Source organism: Mchenga conophoros, linkage group LG15 (genome assembly GCF_057382185.1).
Source record: "Mchenga conophoros isolate Kocher_MC1m ecotype Shallow Benthic linkage group LG15, M_conophoros_male_GT1.1, whole genome shotgun sequence".
Lineage (NCBI taxonomy): Eukaryota > Metazoa > Chordata > Actinopteri > Cichliformes > Cichlidae > Mchenga > Mchenga conophoros.
In genome coordinates, this window is record NC_140540.1 from 19,650,542 (window position 1) to 19,670,008 (window position 19,467).

The 19,467-nt window shown below is 40.9% G+C and overlaps 2 protein-coding genes across 2 annotated transcripts; one reads left to right on the forward strand and one right to left on the reverse strand.

The window, feature by feature from the left end:
* Window positions 1–2,247: 2,247 nt before the first annotated feature.
* On the reverse strand, window positions 2,248–7,200 carry exoc8 (exocyst complex component 8). The gene is made up of 4 exons (XM_085247326.1): window positions 5,920–7,200; window positions 4,692–4,945; window positions 4,016–4,264; window positions 2,248–3,620 (listed from the first exon to the last, which is right to left on the reverse strand). The coding sequence occupies exons 1-4, from the start codon at window positions 7,070–7,072 to the stop codon at window positions 3,216–3,218; spliced, it is 2,061 nt and encodes a 686-aa protein (XP_085103452.1). The 5' UTR covers window positions 7,073–7,200; the 3' UTR covers window positions 2,248–3,215.
* Window positions 7,201–7,466: 266 nt separating this feature from the next.
* sprtn (SprT-like N-terminal domain) lies at window positions 7,467–12,232 on the forward strand. The gene is made up of 5 exons (XM_085247873.1): window positions 7,467–8,301; window positions 8,435–8,534; window positions 8,737–8,865; window positions 10,154–10,436; window positions 11,107–12,232. The coding sequence occupies exons 1-5, from the start codon at window positions 7,970–7,972 to the stop codon at window positions 12,126–12,128; spliced, it is 1,866 nt and encodes a 621-aa protein (XP_085103999.1). The 5' UTR covers window positions 7,467–7,969; the 3' UTR covers window positions 12,129–12,232.
* Window positions 12,233–19,467: the final 7,235 nt, after the last annotated feature.

Sequence of the window (19,467 nt, forward strand, 5' to 3'; positions counted from 1 at the left end):
TTAAGATAAGCAGGTCAAAATTTTACTTAATAGCTCAAATTTTGAGATCAATATCTTCGCAACACCATTTACTGAAAAAGAAGCAAACTATTATCTGTTCGTCTCATGAACTACGTGCTTTGTATTCACTTATAGTTTGACTGGTTGAATTCCCTCAAATAATCCCACCAGCCTGATGCCTCTTCCCTAAGCTGAGGCTTTCCTCGAGCCCTCGATCACATCAGTGATTATGATGAGATGAGCTGTGAAGCAGAAAGAACAATCATGTGCTCAATCGCATCTAAAAATATCAGCTGTCATGTTTTCGTTGACTCTGTGACTGTTGGGAAACACTTTAACAGAAAGAGGAGGAACTGCTCGTCATTACGGTAGTGCCACCAGACCGGCTTTACTGCAGGAGGAAGAGCAGTCAAACAGATTTATGTTCACTGATGTTTCTTGAACACTTTGTCACTGTTGGATTTTAGGATGTTGTCCAGAAACTAAAGTTTAACACTTAAACTGTTGAGCTGTGTTCATAAACGGTTCGACTGCCAAAACTTGATCCAAGAAGCTCAAAAACTGAGTTATAATAAAATCAACTATATTTTAATTTAATTCCCCCTAATTCTAACGGCCACAAGAGGGCAATGTAGCGTAACCCAATGATCAACTCATTTTTTTTGGTTTAATTTAGTTTACATGCCATAAGGCTTTAGTTTTGCATAACCACAGAAAAATAGATACAGCTGACATAAATCCAGCCCTTCTCTGTATCCATTAAGAAAATCAATCCTTTTTGACCTCCACTAAGTGTATCAAATAAGGTAGAATGGGGTCATATAGAAAAATCATGACTGGTCTGGCAAATACTAGTCTGAGCATGAGGATTATTAAACTACCTGCACCACACATTTCACAGTTATCAGCATGTTGAAACTGCAGAAATCTTTTGGAGGTGAACAACAGCTGCTGCCTGATGCCTTGGAGCTACAAGTTTAAAAACAGCAGACACACCTAGTATGCAGTATATATCGACATCTATATAACATGGCATCACAGAGGTATATATATTCAAATGGCTGGGGTTGTGCAGAAAAATGATTAGTCCTTTGAATCTTAATGTACTGAATAGTATTTCTTTTAAGAGAGATTTGATGCGAACATGATCTAAAAATGGCAGCAAAGACCACAGAGGGATTTATTAATGTAGTAACTGTAAGCCTTTTCTATTAAAGCAGGCTCACACCAACTAATGTTAAATATTTGTTACATTAATCTGCTTTACATTACTATATGCTAATGGGTACCATTATTATTATCTAAACTTGTGTTTTTCACAAGACTCCCAGCAAACAGTTTTACAGTTTTACATGAAAAGTAAAACCGTTTGCTGTAAGGAAAGGTTGCTGATAGGGAGCGCTTCTTTTATGCACCATGGACAAAAAAGGAAAAGATGAAACACTGCTGAGTTATTGAGCAAACATGCCAGCCAAAATTAGAAGATGAGAAAATACACCATACCGTGTTGCACTCAGTTTCACTTAGTACAGCAAGAACAACACTTCTTTCATTTCATTTCATTTCATTTACTGTTTTACAATTCATGTTAAGATACTTTTTCCCCCCAGTGACACACCATCTGCTTCTTTTAGATGCTTTACTTTATTGTTACAATGAAAATGTTATGCAGATAAATTGTATTCCTTCATAGCAGAAGTAAAATGCTTCTGTGTTGTGAATCTCTACCATGAAACCAGCACTCAGTTTTGCATCTGGGAGACAAGACACCCTCTCTACTTTAATGCTTGGGCTTAAACTTTTCCTTTAGGGTTACGGTCGGTTGGACACTGGGTGGGGGGGGCTTCCCATGATGCACTGAGCGTTTCTTCTTCACGTGTCTCCTTTCACTCTCTGTGTCCTTATACACCACTACTGGATTTAATCATTACTTATTATTCATCTCTAGCTCTCTCTCCTAGTCTGCCTTTTGTCCGGTCTCTCTGCTCTTTCTTTCCCCATCACCCCCGACCAGTGGCAGCAGATGGCGCCAGAGGTTTCTTCCTGTTGAATGGGAGATTTTTCTTCCCACTGTTGCCAAGTGCTTGCTCACAGGAGGTTGTGGGATTGTTGGGGTTTCTTTCTAATATTGTAGGGTCTTTAACTTGAAACAGAAACGGCCTTGGGCCAACTGTTGTTGTCAATTAATGATATATAAATAAAACTGAAATGAATTAAACATCTTCATCATTGATAAAATGAGAACTCTGTGCATAATGATCTTTATTCATTTCCGTGTGTTATTTTTGAATAACAGAAAACATTTAGCAGTGCATTTCACTTCAGTCATCCCTTTTAATCAAGTCCTTGTGTGCTTGAATACTTTAGTGTCTAATAACGGTCGAATAAGTAGCCTCAAAATTAAACTTTCAAATAAAATGATCTTTAGCCATCATGGTAATTATAGTGTTTGTCTGATCAATAGATTCATCAGCCTCACACAATCATTGCACCTCTTTCAGAAGAGCTTAGTCTCCTTAGTTATCACGTGTCAATAATCACTGTTAATACATTATGCATTTTGAGTTTAGCTGTTGGTTATTTTTTTATGCATGTAAAACATTTGCAAAGTTACAAAAGTTTAGGATAATGCAGGTTATTTTCTCCCACTGCCTGGAGCACATCATTTGTGATCCAGGTTTTCATCTGTGATTTATCTGTATCAGATTAGTGCAACACCTTAGCTATTGGCTAGTGTGACCTGCCCTTAAAAAGAACAAACAGCTGCCTTGTTTCCGGTTCTGGTTGAAATGTGTGTGGGTTTTCTTACTGAGTGTTGTGTCTCTATTTGTAAAGTTATGGCAAGAAAACCATTTCTCATTTTGACTGGACAGGCTGATAAATCAAAGCAGGCTGGACTTTATTTGGAGCCAGTATGAGAAAAATATTGAGAAAAAAATATTGAGAAAAAAATTCTGATGAACCACTAAAACTAAAAACCTATAAATGATTATAATATGGGCACTTTAAGCTGTCTTATTCTAGTGCTATTGTGACTCTTTTCTGTGATGTATCCAGTGATTTCCTGTCCTGCAGCATAAAAACAACCAAAAGGTGCTATGTTTATTTCTAAATTGGGAGTTGAAATTGCAAGAACAGTCATTTAGAGAGTGTGTAGGTGTTTCATGGCCGCCATTCTTGCGCCTCAATTCAAGCCACAGAAGTTCCTGTCGGTCTCAGACCACGGATGTGGTGCTCTCGGGGTTGATTCGTACCGGCCTCGTGCTCTTCCTGAGGTCCTGCAGCTGCTTGGCCGGCTTCCCCACGCTCTCCTCAAACCTCCGCTCAACCACCGGCAGCACGGTGTCGTGGAGGAAGGAGGCATTCTGCATGACAAAGGCTTTCTTCTCAGGGTCCTGCTCACAGCGGAGGCTGTAGTCTACGTGCTGTACGGCCACCAGGATGATCTCCCTCAGGCTCTCCAGCAGCACCATGTGCAGCTCAGGGAAGTAGAGCTTCAGGCCTTCCTCTAAGAAGCTCATCATCTGCTTGGTGAAGGCCACGACGGTATAGCTCAGGTTCACCCAGCAGTCATCACCTGTGTACTGCTCAAAGTTAATGCCACAACTGCGCATCTCATCCTGCACAAAGATAAATATGTTAATGTTGCAGCAGGTAAAGGAAAACAGTGATTTGTGGCAGCTTTCATATGAAATCCTCAGCATTTGTTGTAACAGAAGCTCTAAGCACACAAGCCAAAATCCCTGCCTCCAGAAATTACAACATAATTAAGCATGCAAAACCCCCAAAATATGAAATTATATAAAAAGGAGCTTTAAAGGTTCACAGTGGAAAAATTTCAACAGTTGAATCATTTAAGCAGATTAATACCAGATTATCAAAGCTTTGCTTTCTGTTACTCAATTTAGGAGGTTCTTGGTTAAAAACAATTAAACAATCAACAATTGAAGAAAACAAAAGACTGAGTGAGAAACCATAAGAACCAAGAGACAAAACAGAAATAATTCAGATCCACCTTAAGTTTAGCCAAAGCCTCAGGAGTCATGAGGTTCATCCTCCTCCACATCTCCTCAGAGTTTCTGTGTTTCGTGGCCTCGATGATAATATCTTTGTAGCTCTGGAGCGCTGCTTTGATGTCTTTGACCAGCAGGGACTGCAGGGTGAAGGTCAGGTCCAGGCCGATCTCGGTGAGCTGCTGACAGTGTTCTTTAGCCACTTTAACGCACTCTGCTGCTGTCGACAGGCTCTCCTTACTGTCGAACACCTAGCAACGAGGAAATAAAAAAATGTACTTTATTAAGAAAACCATACAACCATAAATTTTAACTTGCACGCTGCATGCTCTGGCTGCCATTTAAGAGATCCTCTTGTGTTGCAGCAATGATTTTCAGTTCTTTGCCCTTCTCAGATGGCTTTTTTTATTACTAAAACAACTCAACTTTTTTTATACACCTGAGATCCAGAAGCTTATCCTCTGTATACCAAAACACATTGTTGGTTATTTGCATATTTTAAACCATTAATACCTAAGAACACCACCGGAACACACAAATATTGCATCATGTCTCAGTAGCTTAGTATGTTTTTAGCTATAAACAATGCAGAATATACAAATGATAGATGTTACATATCTTCTAATCATAGGGGACGTACCTATTACTCAGGGTTTTATCATCTGACATTTTAACTACCTGCTTGCTGAAGGCGTCCACAAACATCCTCATGGCTGATCTGGACCAGACCACGAAGGCAGAATAGCAGCCTGTGTTCCCGGCAAAGTCCATCTGAAATTCTTTGGCCGTCTCCAGCAGGCTGGTGAAGAATATGTTGCAGAGTTTGTGGATGTAGAGCAGCGTGGCTCCTTCGATGCGAAGCTGCCGTATTGCAGTCTGCACTGCAGCAGCGCGGTTCTTCAGAAAGAGCTCACAGGCTTTGGTGGACTGGCCTGAAACACAGATGACTGTGTGATGAGACAGTACAGATGTTCATGGCAATTACATTGTATTTTTGCAAATACATGCAAACTGTGATGCATTATGGGAATCTGAGGGCCTTTATATTTATGACTGTAAATGTACAACATGTGTAGCTATTTCTCAGCTGATTCTGGTACGTTTTTAGTATATGTCTTGAAACCTATTAAGCTTAATGGGGAAAAAAAGTAAACTGGATGGCAAACTCTCCTTGACTACATAAAGAATACCTGGGAGTGTAGTGACAGGAGACAAAATGTTCTCTCTCTTTCCTTTTGATTGAGTTTTAAAAGAGGTTTATACCCTACATACTCCTGCTAAAGGATAATGTTTTGCCCGAAAAAGGTCAAGTACTGAAAAATTGCAAATAAACATGTTTTTGCAAACCAGTCAGTGTGTGGGAGTCTGTTTGCAAAACTCGGGCATAATTAAAAATGGATCCACTCGAAGCTGTTCTGCACCAAAGCAAAATACAAATTTCTAAGGTTTTATAACATTCGGTCATTCAAGAACAGTTCTGACAAAAAATAAATAGTAAACTATATATAAACTATCATGAGGTTAGTTCTCTTAGTGCTCTGAATAGGAAAGTTATTTTCTTAATTAAGTAGTTTGAGAATATTCACCTTGACTGAAGATGAGGGGAAAAACAGTGAATACATACAGATCACCGCAAGCACAGCTTATTTGTCTGAAAATTACACTTTAACTGCATCCAAGGTCGAACTCGGACAACAAGCAATTTGAAAGTCAAGTCCATGCAAATGATGGAAGAGAATGAGCTAAACTCCCCAAATAATGAACAGTGAATTGTGGAAACCCTGTGAGAGGGCTGAGCACATCCTTACTGTGAATACACTGAATATAAAGTGAGATCATAGCAGACAGGTGTTATTTGTTTTGGTGATGTGTGCAAACTTGTTATTTTTGATTTTAAAAAAAGGACCTAGTCTGATGAGCTGGGAAACAGCCCGCCGGGTTGCTTTAGGACCGCCACGAAGTGACCGATCTGGAGACAACTCAAACACCAGGACCTCTGTCAGCTGCCGCACACGTTCATCCACCTTCCCCCTAAGCTCTTTAACCTTCGGGGTGACAGGCTGATCTCTGAGATACTCATTGAGCTTGTCCAGCAGGTCAACAGCACCCTCGAAGTCTCTCTGGGCAATGCACACATCCAGATCCTCTGGCAGCTCCTGGATCCACTCAAGGCTAAGATTCACGCTCTCCTCACCATCAACCGTGTCTTCATCATCATCCATATCAAAAGGATTGGTGGATACCTCAGCTCTAACAGGAGAAGTGGGGACCTCCTCCTCCTTCTTATGCCTGTCTTTGGAGACTTTGGTTTTCTTGGTTTCATCTAGGATCTCCAACCACTCTTTCTTAACTTTGCTGTTCTCTGCCTGGAAGATGCGGCTGTCTGGAAACATTAGGATCTTGAACATGTCCTTCATTGGTGGGTTGTCTTTCACGTTAACCACAGCAAAGCTCTCCAGGTCATACAGAGCGTTGTATTTATACTTAACCGTGCCACGGCGGTTAGGCAGCCAGGTGGCAATCAGCAGACAGTCATTCATCAGGAAAGCGTGCACCTTCTGAATGGGGGACATGTTGTCAACATCAAACTCTGCAAGGTCCCCATTGTAGATAAGGTGCCTGCCTGGGGTGTCCATGATGTTTTTAACCCCTTCCACTTTCTCCAGCAGTGAGGTGAGGGTCCTCTGCTTCACCTCCTCAGTCTCTTTGGGAAAAGCTGCCTGCATCTCTTTAGACGTCTCATCCTTATCTGTGGACAGCAGGGCCTGAGTGATACTCTCCATGATGCTCTTCTGTTCAGTCAGGATGTGGCTCAGCTGGTACATTTCGCTCTCCAGATAGGAAATCTCTTTGGCTGTTTCGATGAACTGTCTGTAATTCTTGTAAACATTTTTCTTCAGATTTTGAGCCGTTTCGTCGGCAAGGTTTTGGATTTTTTGTCGGTGCTCCTGCAAATCCCTGTCGCCATCGGACTGCTGTGACAGCTGCTTGACGTAATTTTGCGGGTCGAAATTGGGCGATTCCAGCTGCTTCCGTAGTCGGTTCCCCGTTTCCGACATCTTTTGCCGTGTAACTGTTTACTTATTGAGATAAATTGTTGAGAAAATGTAGAAAAAACTGGACAGAGAAACAGTTCATCGAGGCTCCTTGGTTCATATCCGCTTGTAGCCTAAACAGGAAGTTGACACCCTGGAACGTCACGGGATACAAAAAAATAATAAAACAATTTAAAAAAATCTAAATGATCATAGGTCGTTCATAATGGGTCTTATATTTATTTTTTAATATAATTTAACATATGTTAATGATTTATATTAGAAAGCCGTGTTGCTTTTATTTATTTAACTGGCGGAAACTACTTGAAATGAACAACACTACAGTTCCCATAATCCATTGCAAAGACGTTGCTTGACTACATAATCGAGTTTATGGTAGTTAGGCAAAACTAAACCGGATATAGCATTTTATGATTGAAAGAATGTTCCATTTTAGAAAACAAAATATTAGTAGATGCTACAGAACGCATATGCAGATAGTTTGATATTTTAAACTTATACATCAAAACAACAAAGAAAATAGCCATATTGAAAACAGGCTTTTACTTAAAACTTACTTAGTCGTTTAAAAACTACTTAATTGTTTTACTTTGAAACCCGTACCGGAATTTATTTTGTCCTATTGTGACAGACTTGACACACGGATCTTCGCACTAGCTTTGGTCTGACGGTTTGTAATATGAAAATGTCACTGAAAATTTCATGACAGAAGTTACATGACAGAAAGTATTTGGACGTATTGGTAATCTGTCAGACTACATTTTGGGACGACGTAATGCTACCGCCTGTTTGAGACCTGTACAAACTGCATTAGCTAGTTGGCGCTGACAGGCTAACTAAAAACAAATAACATAACAACAAATATCATCAAAAACAACCACAAAACTTTTCTCTCTTGTCATGGATGAGGATTTCCTGCTCGCTATTCGGCTGCAGGAGCAGTTTGATCAGGAATACCAGGCTTTATTATCTTCATCAAGTGGTACTGTAGATGATAGTTTCGGGCAGAGCAGTAAGAAACGGAGAGTGGAGGTAGCTGGAGGTGGTAGCGATGTTGTTCCCTACTGGAAACCGAATCCCCAGCTTGAGAGGCCAATGTCCATTGTGGACGAGTCCTGGGAGATGCTTGACCCTAACCCCGACGTCAGGGTTATGTTTCTGGAGTTCAATGACATGTTCTTCTGGGGTAAACTTAGCGGTGTGGAGGTGAAGTGGAGCTCGAAAATGACGTTGTAAGTCATGCATGTTTTTGTTCTTGTTAACTCCCACAAAGTTGTCTACACAATAACACCTTTGATTTTTGTGCGGGATTTGGTTTTGCATGTCTGTAATGTGTCCTGCTCCTCTTTTTTTTTTCTCTCTTAGGTGTGCTGGAGTTTGTTCTTATGAGGGTCGAGGTGGACTGTGTTCAATCAGGCTGAGTGAGCCTCTGCTGAAGCTTAGACCCAGAAAAGACCTGGTAGAGGTGAGGTCGACCTGAACACCATTCACATCAGAAACACTGGGAAAGAGCTTGTTGTAGGGGATGAAATTTATACATCTATCATTTTACCTTCCTAACCCCAGCAGTGAATGTGTGACAGTGTGATAGATTAGAGCTTGTAATCCTTGTAAAAGAGGACAATTTTCATGTTCTTAATCAGTTTATTTTTCCCTGGTTGCCACAGACCCTTCTCCATGAAATGATTCACGCTCTCCTGTTTGTGACACAAAATAACCGGGACAGAGATGGCCACGGACCTGAGTTCTGCAAACACATGAACCGGATCAACAAAGCCAGTGGGACCAAGATCACTGTAAGTGTATGTTCTTGAGCATTGAACTGGTAGTCTCATAAGAGACATTTTCAAACTTATTCTGTTTTGTGGACCACGTATACATACAAACCTTCAAATTTACAGTTGTATTCAGAAGTTTACATATAGGCATCATGGGCTTGAATGTCATGGGAATTTGAGGCTTTTAATGATTTGTTTGAACTGCTGTTCAGGGTGCAGTGATTGAACAGCAAAGTAATCAAGAAACATTTGAATTCATTTAGGATTTTCTCTAATCCACACTGGATCAAAACTGCATATAGGCCCAAATCTAAACATACAATCCCACTCGTATTTGGTTAAATGTTCCTTAGCAATTTGCACCTTGAACAGATGTTTTTGGTAGCCATTAACAAGCTTCTGGTGTAATTCTGGCTGGATATTTGATCACTCCTGTTGGCATTTAAAACTCACTTCCTCTCATCTCAGGATGATAGTTTGGGTCTTTTTCCAGACCCTGCCAAAGCAGTGACACATCCAAAGTTGTGAAAATCTAAGATGGAGAGTTATCTAAGTGTCTTGGCCTTTCGTATTGCTCTGAGTATTGGTCAGTCCAGTGAGTCCTGGCAAAGAAAAATTACCATTTGGAGCGAATCGTGATCACTAACAAGAAGTTAGTACATTTATTAAAAGTTAAAAGACATTGTAGAACCTCCACCAGCAATTATTAAAATATTTAAGTGAATGCATGTATATATTTGAGCTTGACACTGAGGATTAGAGGAAATCCAAAATAAATTCAAACTTTGACATCCACTTCTTGTTTTTGAATGCTGTACCATTATTCCATCCTGAAGAGACAACAGAAATCAGTAAAAGCTCAAAATTACATGCATTCATGTCTTCGTTCATTTTCATGCTGGATTTTTATTTTAGAAAACCTTCAATTGTTAATGCTTCTACAGCAATTTTTTGTAAACCCATTCATTGGGGTGGCTGTAGCTCAGGAGGTAGAGCAGGTCACTGCTGATTGGAAGCTTGGTGGTTCGATCCCTGCCTCCTCCAGTCTGCATGTCAAGTATCCTTGGGCAAGACACTTACCCCAAGTTGCTCCCATCGGAATCTCAGTATAGAGATGGTGCTTGTGAGAATGGGTGTGATTGGGTGAATGTGGCATGTTGTATAGAGCGCTTTGAGTACTCCGGGAGAGTAGAAAAGCTGTAAGAATGAGTCAATTTACCAGTCTATTGGGCTGGATTGGTCATGTTTGGCATCCATGCCCATTTTCATAAACTTATGTCTTCCCATCTTTCCTTTCTTTCATCAGATCTACCACAGCTTCCACGATGAGGTTGATGTGTACCGGCAGCACTGGTGGCGGTGTGATGGGCCCTGCCAGAAGCGTAAACCCTACTTTGGCTACGTGAAGAGGGCCATGAATAGAGCTCCTTCTTCTCTGGACCCTTGGTGGGAGGATCACCAGAGAACATGTGGTGGCACATACACCAAAATCAAGGAGCCTGAAGGATATGGCAAAAAATGCAAAAAAACCAGCAAGACCTCAGAGAAGAAGGCCACAGGAAGTGGCAAGCCTTCAAGTACGACTACAGGTAACATGCCCGTACACGCCTGTGTATTAAGCTTTAAAACATTGTACCAACAAACAAGAAAATCTTGTTCATATTTCAAACATTTTAAACCTCAATGAAAAATGTTCTTAATTTTCTGTGACAGCCTCAAAACAACAGTCATGTCATGCTTTTATGCCTGACCGCTTTTAACTGTGAATAGATTGTTTCCACTGAGTAACTTGAGCATGTAAAATCAATTTAAATCAAATGACCCCCTGCTACAGAACATGCAAGAAATATAAAGAATGGTATTTACTGAATTGGCCCCTCAGAGACTCTAGGCTTACCCACTGGACAGCTTTGGAAACATTAAGTGTGTAATTACTACACAATTAATAATAATAATAATAGTAATAATAATAATATTATTAACTTCTTTACACTTTCAGAAAAAGGAGTTTCACTGGTTAGGCCCACTTAAGATCAAAGTGGACTGTATGTGGTCCATAGTGTGAAAGGAGTATGACACCCCTGATTTAGAGCATCTAAATGAACTGACTTTATTGTCAGAAACTCTGGTCTTGTATATAAAAAGATATAATATAAGAACTGAAATTAAAGAAAAAGCAAACCATGTCCACTTGAACTAAGTTACTGGATTTAAATACATTGCATGGCTGACTCTAAATTGTATCATTTCCTGTCCCAGGTTCGGGATCACAGGATATAAGGAACATCATCCCATTTAGTGGGAAAGGCTTCATCCTTGGGGGGAAGTCTCAGGACTCAACGTCTTCCTTGCCATCTCCCAGGCCACCACTTCCTGTTGTGAAAACACCATTGTCCAACCCTGTCCCCTCCCCAAAGAAGTTCTTCACGCCATCGTCCCTGACTAAAAGTGTCTCCTCTCCTGTTCACTCTAACAAGACCAATGGGATTTCCAACACTTTTACCTCAGTCAGACCATCCACTTCCATGGGGAAAAAGCCACCTGTAAAGAGGTCTGTCGGCAACGCGAGCCACTTTGTCAACATAAACGGTTCACCAGTGAAAATGCCAAAATCCCAGAGCAGTAGTAGCAGCCAAGGAGGAGATAAGATCAAACAGAGTTCCATTGACGACCTTTTTAATAGCACAAGCCTCAGGAAGTCAGAGACCAAAAGAGACTCACTGATATCACCAAAGTCTTCCACAAATGCTGCTTCTGCCTCCTCTATATTTCAAAAACAACAAAATAATCATTTGACTTCCTCTCCCAGCACGCCCAGTCCCAGGCCTGACATAACAAACCATTCCAAGGTCTCATCTGTAGTTACAACCGGATCCCAGGGTAGCACTTCAAGACCTGTACAGTCCAAGTATTTTACTAATTCTGACAGTGACAGCACATCAGCGGCTGTGGGTAGGAATCAGACGCCAAGACAGAGGGCGTGGGATGACCGCAGCAGCTCTGCCAGCATCTTTGACTTCTTCCAGAAGACCTTAGGCAGCGATTCAGCAACATCGAAGGAATCAATTAAGGCAAAATCACCAGAAGTGCTGCAGAGAACTACCAGTGCCACCACCACACCCTCCTCTTCTGCTTCTCTGCAGTCCTCAGCAGGACTGCACAGTGTTGCCTCCTCTTCTTCATCCTCCTCCTCCTTTGCAGTGATGGTCTGTTGTCCAGTGTGCCAAGCAAAGATCCAGGAGTCAAAGATCAATGAGCATCTTGATTCCTGCCTCTCTTGAATAAGGAGGTGATAACTTTTAGAAAGTCAGAATAAGTTTGATGTTGCACTAAAACTTCTTAACTTTGGATGTTCAATAAAATTTTATCCTTGTTTGTTCAGTAAGACGTGGCATAGTGATTTTAATGATTTTGACAATTTAAAGAATGACATTCTCCTACTTTCTATCACACTATGATTACTTCTGCGATTTCACTGCATGACTTTATGTCTGCTGTAACAAAATTCCTCACTGAACTGGACTGCATTAGAAAACTATGACAGCAGTGTTTTGCGGAAGAACGTCAGTGTGATATTACCGGTTATGGTTTGAATTCAGAAACCGTTTTGTCTTAGCCTGCAAAACCTATTTTTGTCTCCTCTGGAAGTGGATATTATTGATTTGTGGTTCCTGCAGTGGGATGTACCCCCACCCCCCAAACCTCAGGTCTGCATCTGCTGCCCTTCAGACAACAGGAGACGCCGTCTGTTCTCTGCTGATCTGATCTGTAGGAGTCAGGTTTCGCACTTACTAGCTATTTATTTCTGCAGGTCATCACATTTGCACTGCACCCAGCCTGCGGGGTCAGGTGGTGCAAGGACATTTGAATTTACTCAGTAAAACACTTCACCAGTGATATCCTCAGTACAAGAAATACTTGGATGACTAAAACGTTACAGATTTCTACCTGAATATTTTATTCATCTGTTTGGGTTTTAATTGCCAAGTAAAATATTTTTATTGGTCTGTTTGACTGAATATTTCAGTGTGGAGTGAATTCAATGCCAGTATTCAACGGTTGTCTTGTGTAATGATTAAATATCCAGAAGAAAGTGGTAAAAATCTAAACTTTGTACCCTTTGAGCTAAATGCTTATCAGGTATTTGCTGTGCTTTTAGCACTGTGCTAACATATACTGATTAGCAGTAAACAATACAGATGAGGTGTGATGTATTATTTGCTTGATGATCAAGTGATGAGAAGACTAGATTAGTGTCTAGACTTAACCCTGTATTTGGACATTGACTATAAAATGCAGTCAATTTCTTTATGAATTTTCAAGATTTTTCAGTGAAAACAAGAAAAGAAAAGTTTAATCATGTTAAGGTAGCAGAAACATAAACCAAACCTTACAGGCTTCCCCACAGAAACCACTGAAGACCAATTTATGTGTCAACAAGTCAATATTTAATCAAGCATGTCTTAGAGTAAATCATAGATTTAACCTGATAGTTGTTTCCTCAGCCTACATCAGACAAATGTCCTTTTGACCATTATTATATTAAGATCGCCAGTGAAAATGTTTTAGTTTTGTAAGACTAACATTATTTACTTAAATGCAGTTTACTTCAGATCACTTTAACCATCTGATCAAAAGTACTCTGGATAGTTTGGGTTTTTTTAAATAGCACAAACGCTTTAGTCATACTCAAGAGAGAGAACGGGAGACAGACAAGTGGGTGTAGCAGAGCTGGTGGGTAAGCAGAAAGACGGAGAAGAGGATGAGGGCAGAGGTCAGGCAGCGTGAGGCCAGCTGCTGATCATGACTACGCCCTCCTGTTCCTGCAGGAAAGACTGGAGCAATGCCAGGGGCGTCAACAAAGCATGTCGGCAGCAGCATGTCAATTACCTCAGTCTGCTGCTGCAGCTTTAATTGCCATCTGGCTCCACAGGCACAGAGGAAATACTGTTGGGAAAAAGGCAAGGGTGGATTTTATATTTGATTCTCAAAAAACTACTACGCTTAAATATCTAAAATCTTGTACTTGAATGCACAACAGTTTCTACTGAAAAATACGGTAAACTCTATTCATTGGGGTGAAGTTTGTTATTGCCAAATTACAGCTGACACTAAAAACACCACTGAAGATGCAACTCTATGCTTTTAGCTATGTAAAAATGATAAAGAAAATATACAGTAGTTCAAACCAGACCAACCAACCAGAATTAAGAAGAAAGGCAATTTAAGCAACTTTGGATGTGGTGCCAGATGGTCTGGTCTGAGTAATTCAGAAACTGTTTATTTACTGGGATTTTCCCACACAACCATCTGAAGAGTTTATAGAGAATGGCTAGAAAAAGAGAAAATATCCAGTGGCAGAAATGCTTTGTTGATAACAGACATAAAAGGAACATGATTCAAGCTGATGTGAAGGCAAGATTATCTCAAATATGTTGTTTCAACCAAGATATGCAGAAAAGCATCTGTGAACATGCAAGACATCCAACTTTGAGTGGTGACAGTAACAAAAAACCACACTGTGCACCACTCACGTCAGCTAAGACATGAGTCTTAGCTGACATAAGTGGCACAGGGTCACCAACAGAGGACAGGAAAAACATTGCCGGTTCTGATGAGACTTGGTTTCTGCTGTAAGATTCAGATGGTAGGGTCAGAATTTGGCATAAACAACATGAAATCGTGGCTCAATCCTACTTTCAGACTGCTTCTGGTAATGTAAAGGCGTGGGCAAGTTCTGGGCGCATGACGCCTATTTCCAGCAGGATAACATCAAATGGCCTGGAATCTGATGTGGCAGAATGGGAGATCTGCGGCATGGACGTACACCTGACAAACCCGGAGCAACTCTGACACTATCGTGTCAATATGGACCAAAATCTCAGAGGAACGTTTCGGGCACCTTGTTGAATCTGTGCCACGAAGAATCAAAGCAGTTCTAAAGACAAAAGAGGGTCCAACCCAGAACTAGCAAGGTGTACCTAATAAGGTTAAGGTGATCTAATACTTGCTCACAGTCCTTTCAGCACTGTCTTGTTTTCTTCTTAAATCCTTCTTAAATATGATTCTTTGAGTGTTTATATATAATGAAAATCTACTGATATATACAAATATCAGGATCTTTTACATTGAACTCAAAAAAAACAGAAGCGTGCAAATGTTACAACCCATAAATACACGAAACTATACAACAGTTTTAGCTGCTTGTATATACTGCTGGTTTAAAGACACTTTTGGAATTTGGTCTGATTTTTAAGTTTGTTTTATTTTATCCTTAAAAGTGAATTTGCCAACTGCAGTGTAGGGGTTATGGAAGATCTGAAAGCAGCACTAAGAAGTCATATTAGATTCACTGTTTCCTGTCTTTGTTAGAACAGAAAGAGGCTGTTTAATCACTCTAGCAGCTCCAGAACAGGACGATGTAGTGTAAACAAAGCTCAGCTGTGGTATTATCCGACCAGCCTTTGAGTTTTTATTGCTATTTATTGCTAATGTGGCTTCCAAACCTTTTATAATTGTGTGTGTTATGTGTGTGTGTTTAATTTATAATACCACTGTGTAGAATATTGCCACTGCAGTTACTGTAATTCGGTCTGATTCCATTCCCGTTTGTCACAGGGAGGAAACAGTCACCCCCGTCCACCGCAGAGGGCCTCTGAGCAGAGGAAAAATCCATGACAGCAGTTGTTAGTCCAGGCCAGCCCTCTTTCCTGAACTTCTGTACATTGACACGCTATAGGGAGCTGAATTCCTGCAAACACACCCCCACACACACACACATTATTTCCTTTCAGGTCTGTTGTTTCTCCCTGACAGTGATGCATTCCAGACAAGCTCCAAGTTCAGTGCAATGTCACCCTGTTGGCTGCTGTTTGTTTAAGAGCTATTGTTTCATGTAGAGGTGCAAGTAATCCCTCTGCAGAAATCAAATCTGTTTAAACTTACTCTTGAACTGCTGTTTTAACAGCTTTTGCCATTTCATCAACTGTCACTTAGAACTTCTGTGGTTAAAAATATTTCATAATCTCAGCAGTGACAGCTTGTCCAATGTTCTGAAATGTACTTGTTTCCGAGTTAAATACACTCTTTTAATATATTTCTATTCTTCATGATGCTAAATCTTTCTAGTGTAGGGACACATGAGTATCTTAATAAGTTAATTTCTTAATGTTTTCATATATATCGCATACATTAATATATAATATATATATTGTATTGTATACCTATACTGACTGCTCGGTCTAGCAGGCGCAAAACACCAGCAAAACACCAGGTAGACTGAGCAGTCAGCTAAGTCTGCAAGACTAGGCTGACCAAGCTGTGTACTCTAAGTACAAGATCCATTGGGTTCTGGGGTCTATCACACCAGGCAAGACCCCAGGTGCAGGCAGTGTAAAGATGCCCCTGAGACAATTCAGCACATAACAGAAGGGTGCAAAATGATAGCAGCCAGGGCATACATGGAACACCATTACCAAGGAACATTTGTGCCGAGTGTGCCCTGGAAGTCCCGAGGTCAAAGTGGGCGACACCCCCTAGGGTGGTGGAGAATGACCGAGCTAAGATCCTGTAGGACTTCCAGATATAGAAAGACAAAATGGTAATGGCTATAGTGGTGGTAGAGAAGCAGAAGAAGACGGCCGTAGTAATCGATGTAGTGATACAGAATGGCAGCAACATCAGGAAGAAGGAACACAAGAAACTTAAGAAATACCAAGGGGTCAGATCTCTGTCCAGAAGAGTGCAGTCCTGGGAACAGCTAAGATACTGTGCAGGACCCTCAAGCTCCCAGTCCTCACTGCTCAAGCTTGAGGGATAGACTGCCATATGTGTGTGTGTGTGTGTGTGTGTGTGTGTGTGTGTGTGTGTGTGTGTGTGTGTGTGTGTGTGTGTGTGTGTGCATGAAATGTATGTATTCGTTAAGCTTAACTAATTTCCTCAATAACAGTTGTTTTAGCGATTTATTGCATAATATCTCATATAGACACAGACCGATATACAAAATGCTTGAAATCTACAAAGAAAAATACAACTGAAAATTTTGAGGGAAAAAAGAAACAGAACAAAGCTCCTTTGGTAGCTTTTGTACTGCCAGCAGTGAGCTCAACATAAGCTGATATCTTTAGACCATTATTAGCTGGATCCAGTAAATGACGCAAACTCATTGTGCTTTTCGAAAGGCAGATTAACACCACCCTGCTAGGGTTACATGCCTCCCTAGGGGGTTGCAATCATATGCCTAATCCTTTGATCTCAAGAGGTAGTGATGATGATGATGGTGCTGCTGCTGCTGGTGGGAGCTTATAGAAGGACCTGTCTGTTTATAAAAACCCTGGACAAAACAGATTGTCTTTGATTGGTCTAAAAGGCTAAACTGTACAGCTGTGAACGATCAGCTGATGGCTAATTGTTGTAAGAGCAGGGTTTCGGGGAGGAGGACAATGAGGACAAGGTTTTCACAAAGACATCCTGTGTTGTCTCAAAGTTATTAAATATGAATATACAAATATGAAGCCTGATTTACAGTTTTTGCCCGTTGCCTGAACACATTTTGCAAAACTTTGCTCATTGTGCCAAAACCCTAAACACAAGTAAACATGACACAACACTGGGAAATATACCATTCACATCTGCACCAAATTGAAACTCTACTCTCAAAACCTAAACTCTGCTATCAAAACCTAACATTCCTTTGTCAAAATGTAACTCTGTTGACAAAATGACACATACTTGCATCATATGCAAACACTTACAGAGCAGGAGGAACACACTAGTCTACTTTATATAAAGCACTGCAGTCTTTGATTTCCATTGTTCATTCAGAAGGCATATTTTCAGGAGACACATTTGCAAACAACCAAAAAAGCAAATAGGCCTACTCAATATTGTACATTGCAGCACTGTACATTGCAGTACCATGAATTCAGATAAAGCAAAAAAAACAAACAAAAAAAAAAAAACCATAATACAGTAATAGAAAAAACACTATACTGTAAACAAAAAATCATGACAATTGTGCATACGTGGGCTCATGGATCCCGCCGTCTGTTGGGGTCTGGCCACAGGACCTCATCAACATCGCAAGCAATGTCTTCTCCCGCTAGGCACTGGGGAAAATATCCTCTTCCATGTCAAAACCATCCATGGATTGCTGTCACCTGAATGTCGCCGCATTGCTCAGGTCGAATCCAGCTTCATCAATGAAAATGTATTCATGAGGCTGTGCAGCTCCATCCATGGCCAAGATTCTCTGAAAAAAAGGGGAACATATCACTGTACTACAGTGCTACACATACAGCACCCTCACCCCATCACACAGGTACCTGTGTAGCTCTCAGAATAGATCCATGTGGTACTGATATGGTACATATTCAGCTGCTACTGGACTTCACCAATACTGTATTGTAAATGTAAGGGACAGTTACACGTACCCGTACATATTCAGCTCGAAGTCCTTTGACCCTGTCACTGTTCCTCTCGAATGGGACTCTGTAGAGCTGCTTCATGGTGATGCTGTGTTTACCCAAGATGCGTCTGATGGTGGTGATGCTCACATGGTCTATGTTGCTGAACACTCGCCTGTCTGCAAGTATTTTCCGTCGTAGCTGGTGGAGACGGATGGCATTGTCTGCCCTCACTAGGTCCACAACAGCAAGTTCCTGCCGTTGTGTGAACAGGCGTTGGCGTCCTCCCCCAGAAGGTCTTCGAGTCATTCTAGAGAAATACAACCACATATTGTCATCGGTTTGCTTATTTTTCTTACAGTACTTCACTGTATATACTGTATCATCCACTGTACAACACTGTACTTCAATATAAGTAATCATGGTATGTTTCACAGAAACTACCACTTTGGCTGCAAAAGGAGCATTAGCACCCCGTACACTTGATATGGTAATGGTATATACTGTAGAACAGTGCTATAAAACCATCTGAGTAGAGCAGAAGGTATGGAGGTGAAGACAGACCTGTTTTCTAGTCGGAATGTTCGTATTACAGATGCCACTGTGAAGCGGCTTAGATGTGGGTGGACTCTCTGCCCAGCTTCCCTCATAGTCAGGCCGTGGTTGATGACATGGTCCACCAAAGTTGCTCTTATATCATCAGAAATATGGGTCCGTGCATGGCCTCTTTGACCTCCTCTTCCTCTTGCTCTCCCTCCATCCATGCTTGCAAAGTTCTTGAAATGGCTAAACTGAGGGCTTTTTGTGGTTGGCTAATTGGTGTTCAGTTTTGCAAGTAAGTGCCTTCAGGTGTATATTTGAGTGGTTGCAATTACCCGATGTGTTTTGTATTTTGGATACATGTGTTTTCCAAATGGCACCCTGAAATTTAATTTTTGAACGAAGTGTCTTATGTATGAAATAGAGTGTAGCATGCAGGACCATGTGTGTTGCATAAAGGAGTAAGTGTGTTGCATAATTGCAACCAGAGTGCAAAGCAGCACTTTTGTTTAAGGTATGGGTACATGTGTTTGGGGTATGGTAACAAAAGCTTCAAGTTGTGTTACTTTAGTCTAAGCATGAGTTTATAGTGTTCAAGCAACGAGCAAAAACTGTAATGCTCTTAGCTTTCTTATAGCCTCAGTTTCCTGTTCTTAGCTGACAGTAGTGGCACCTG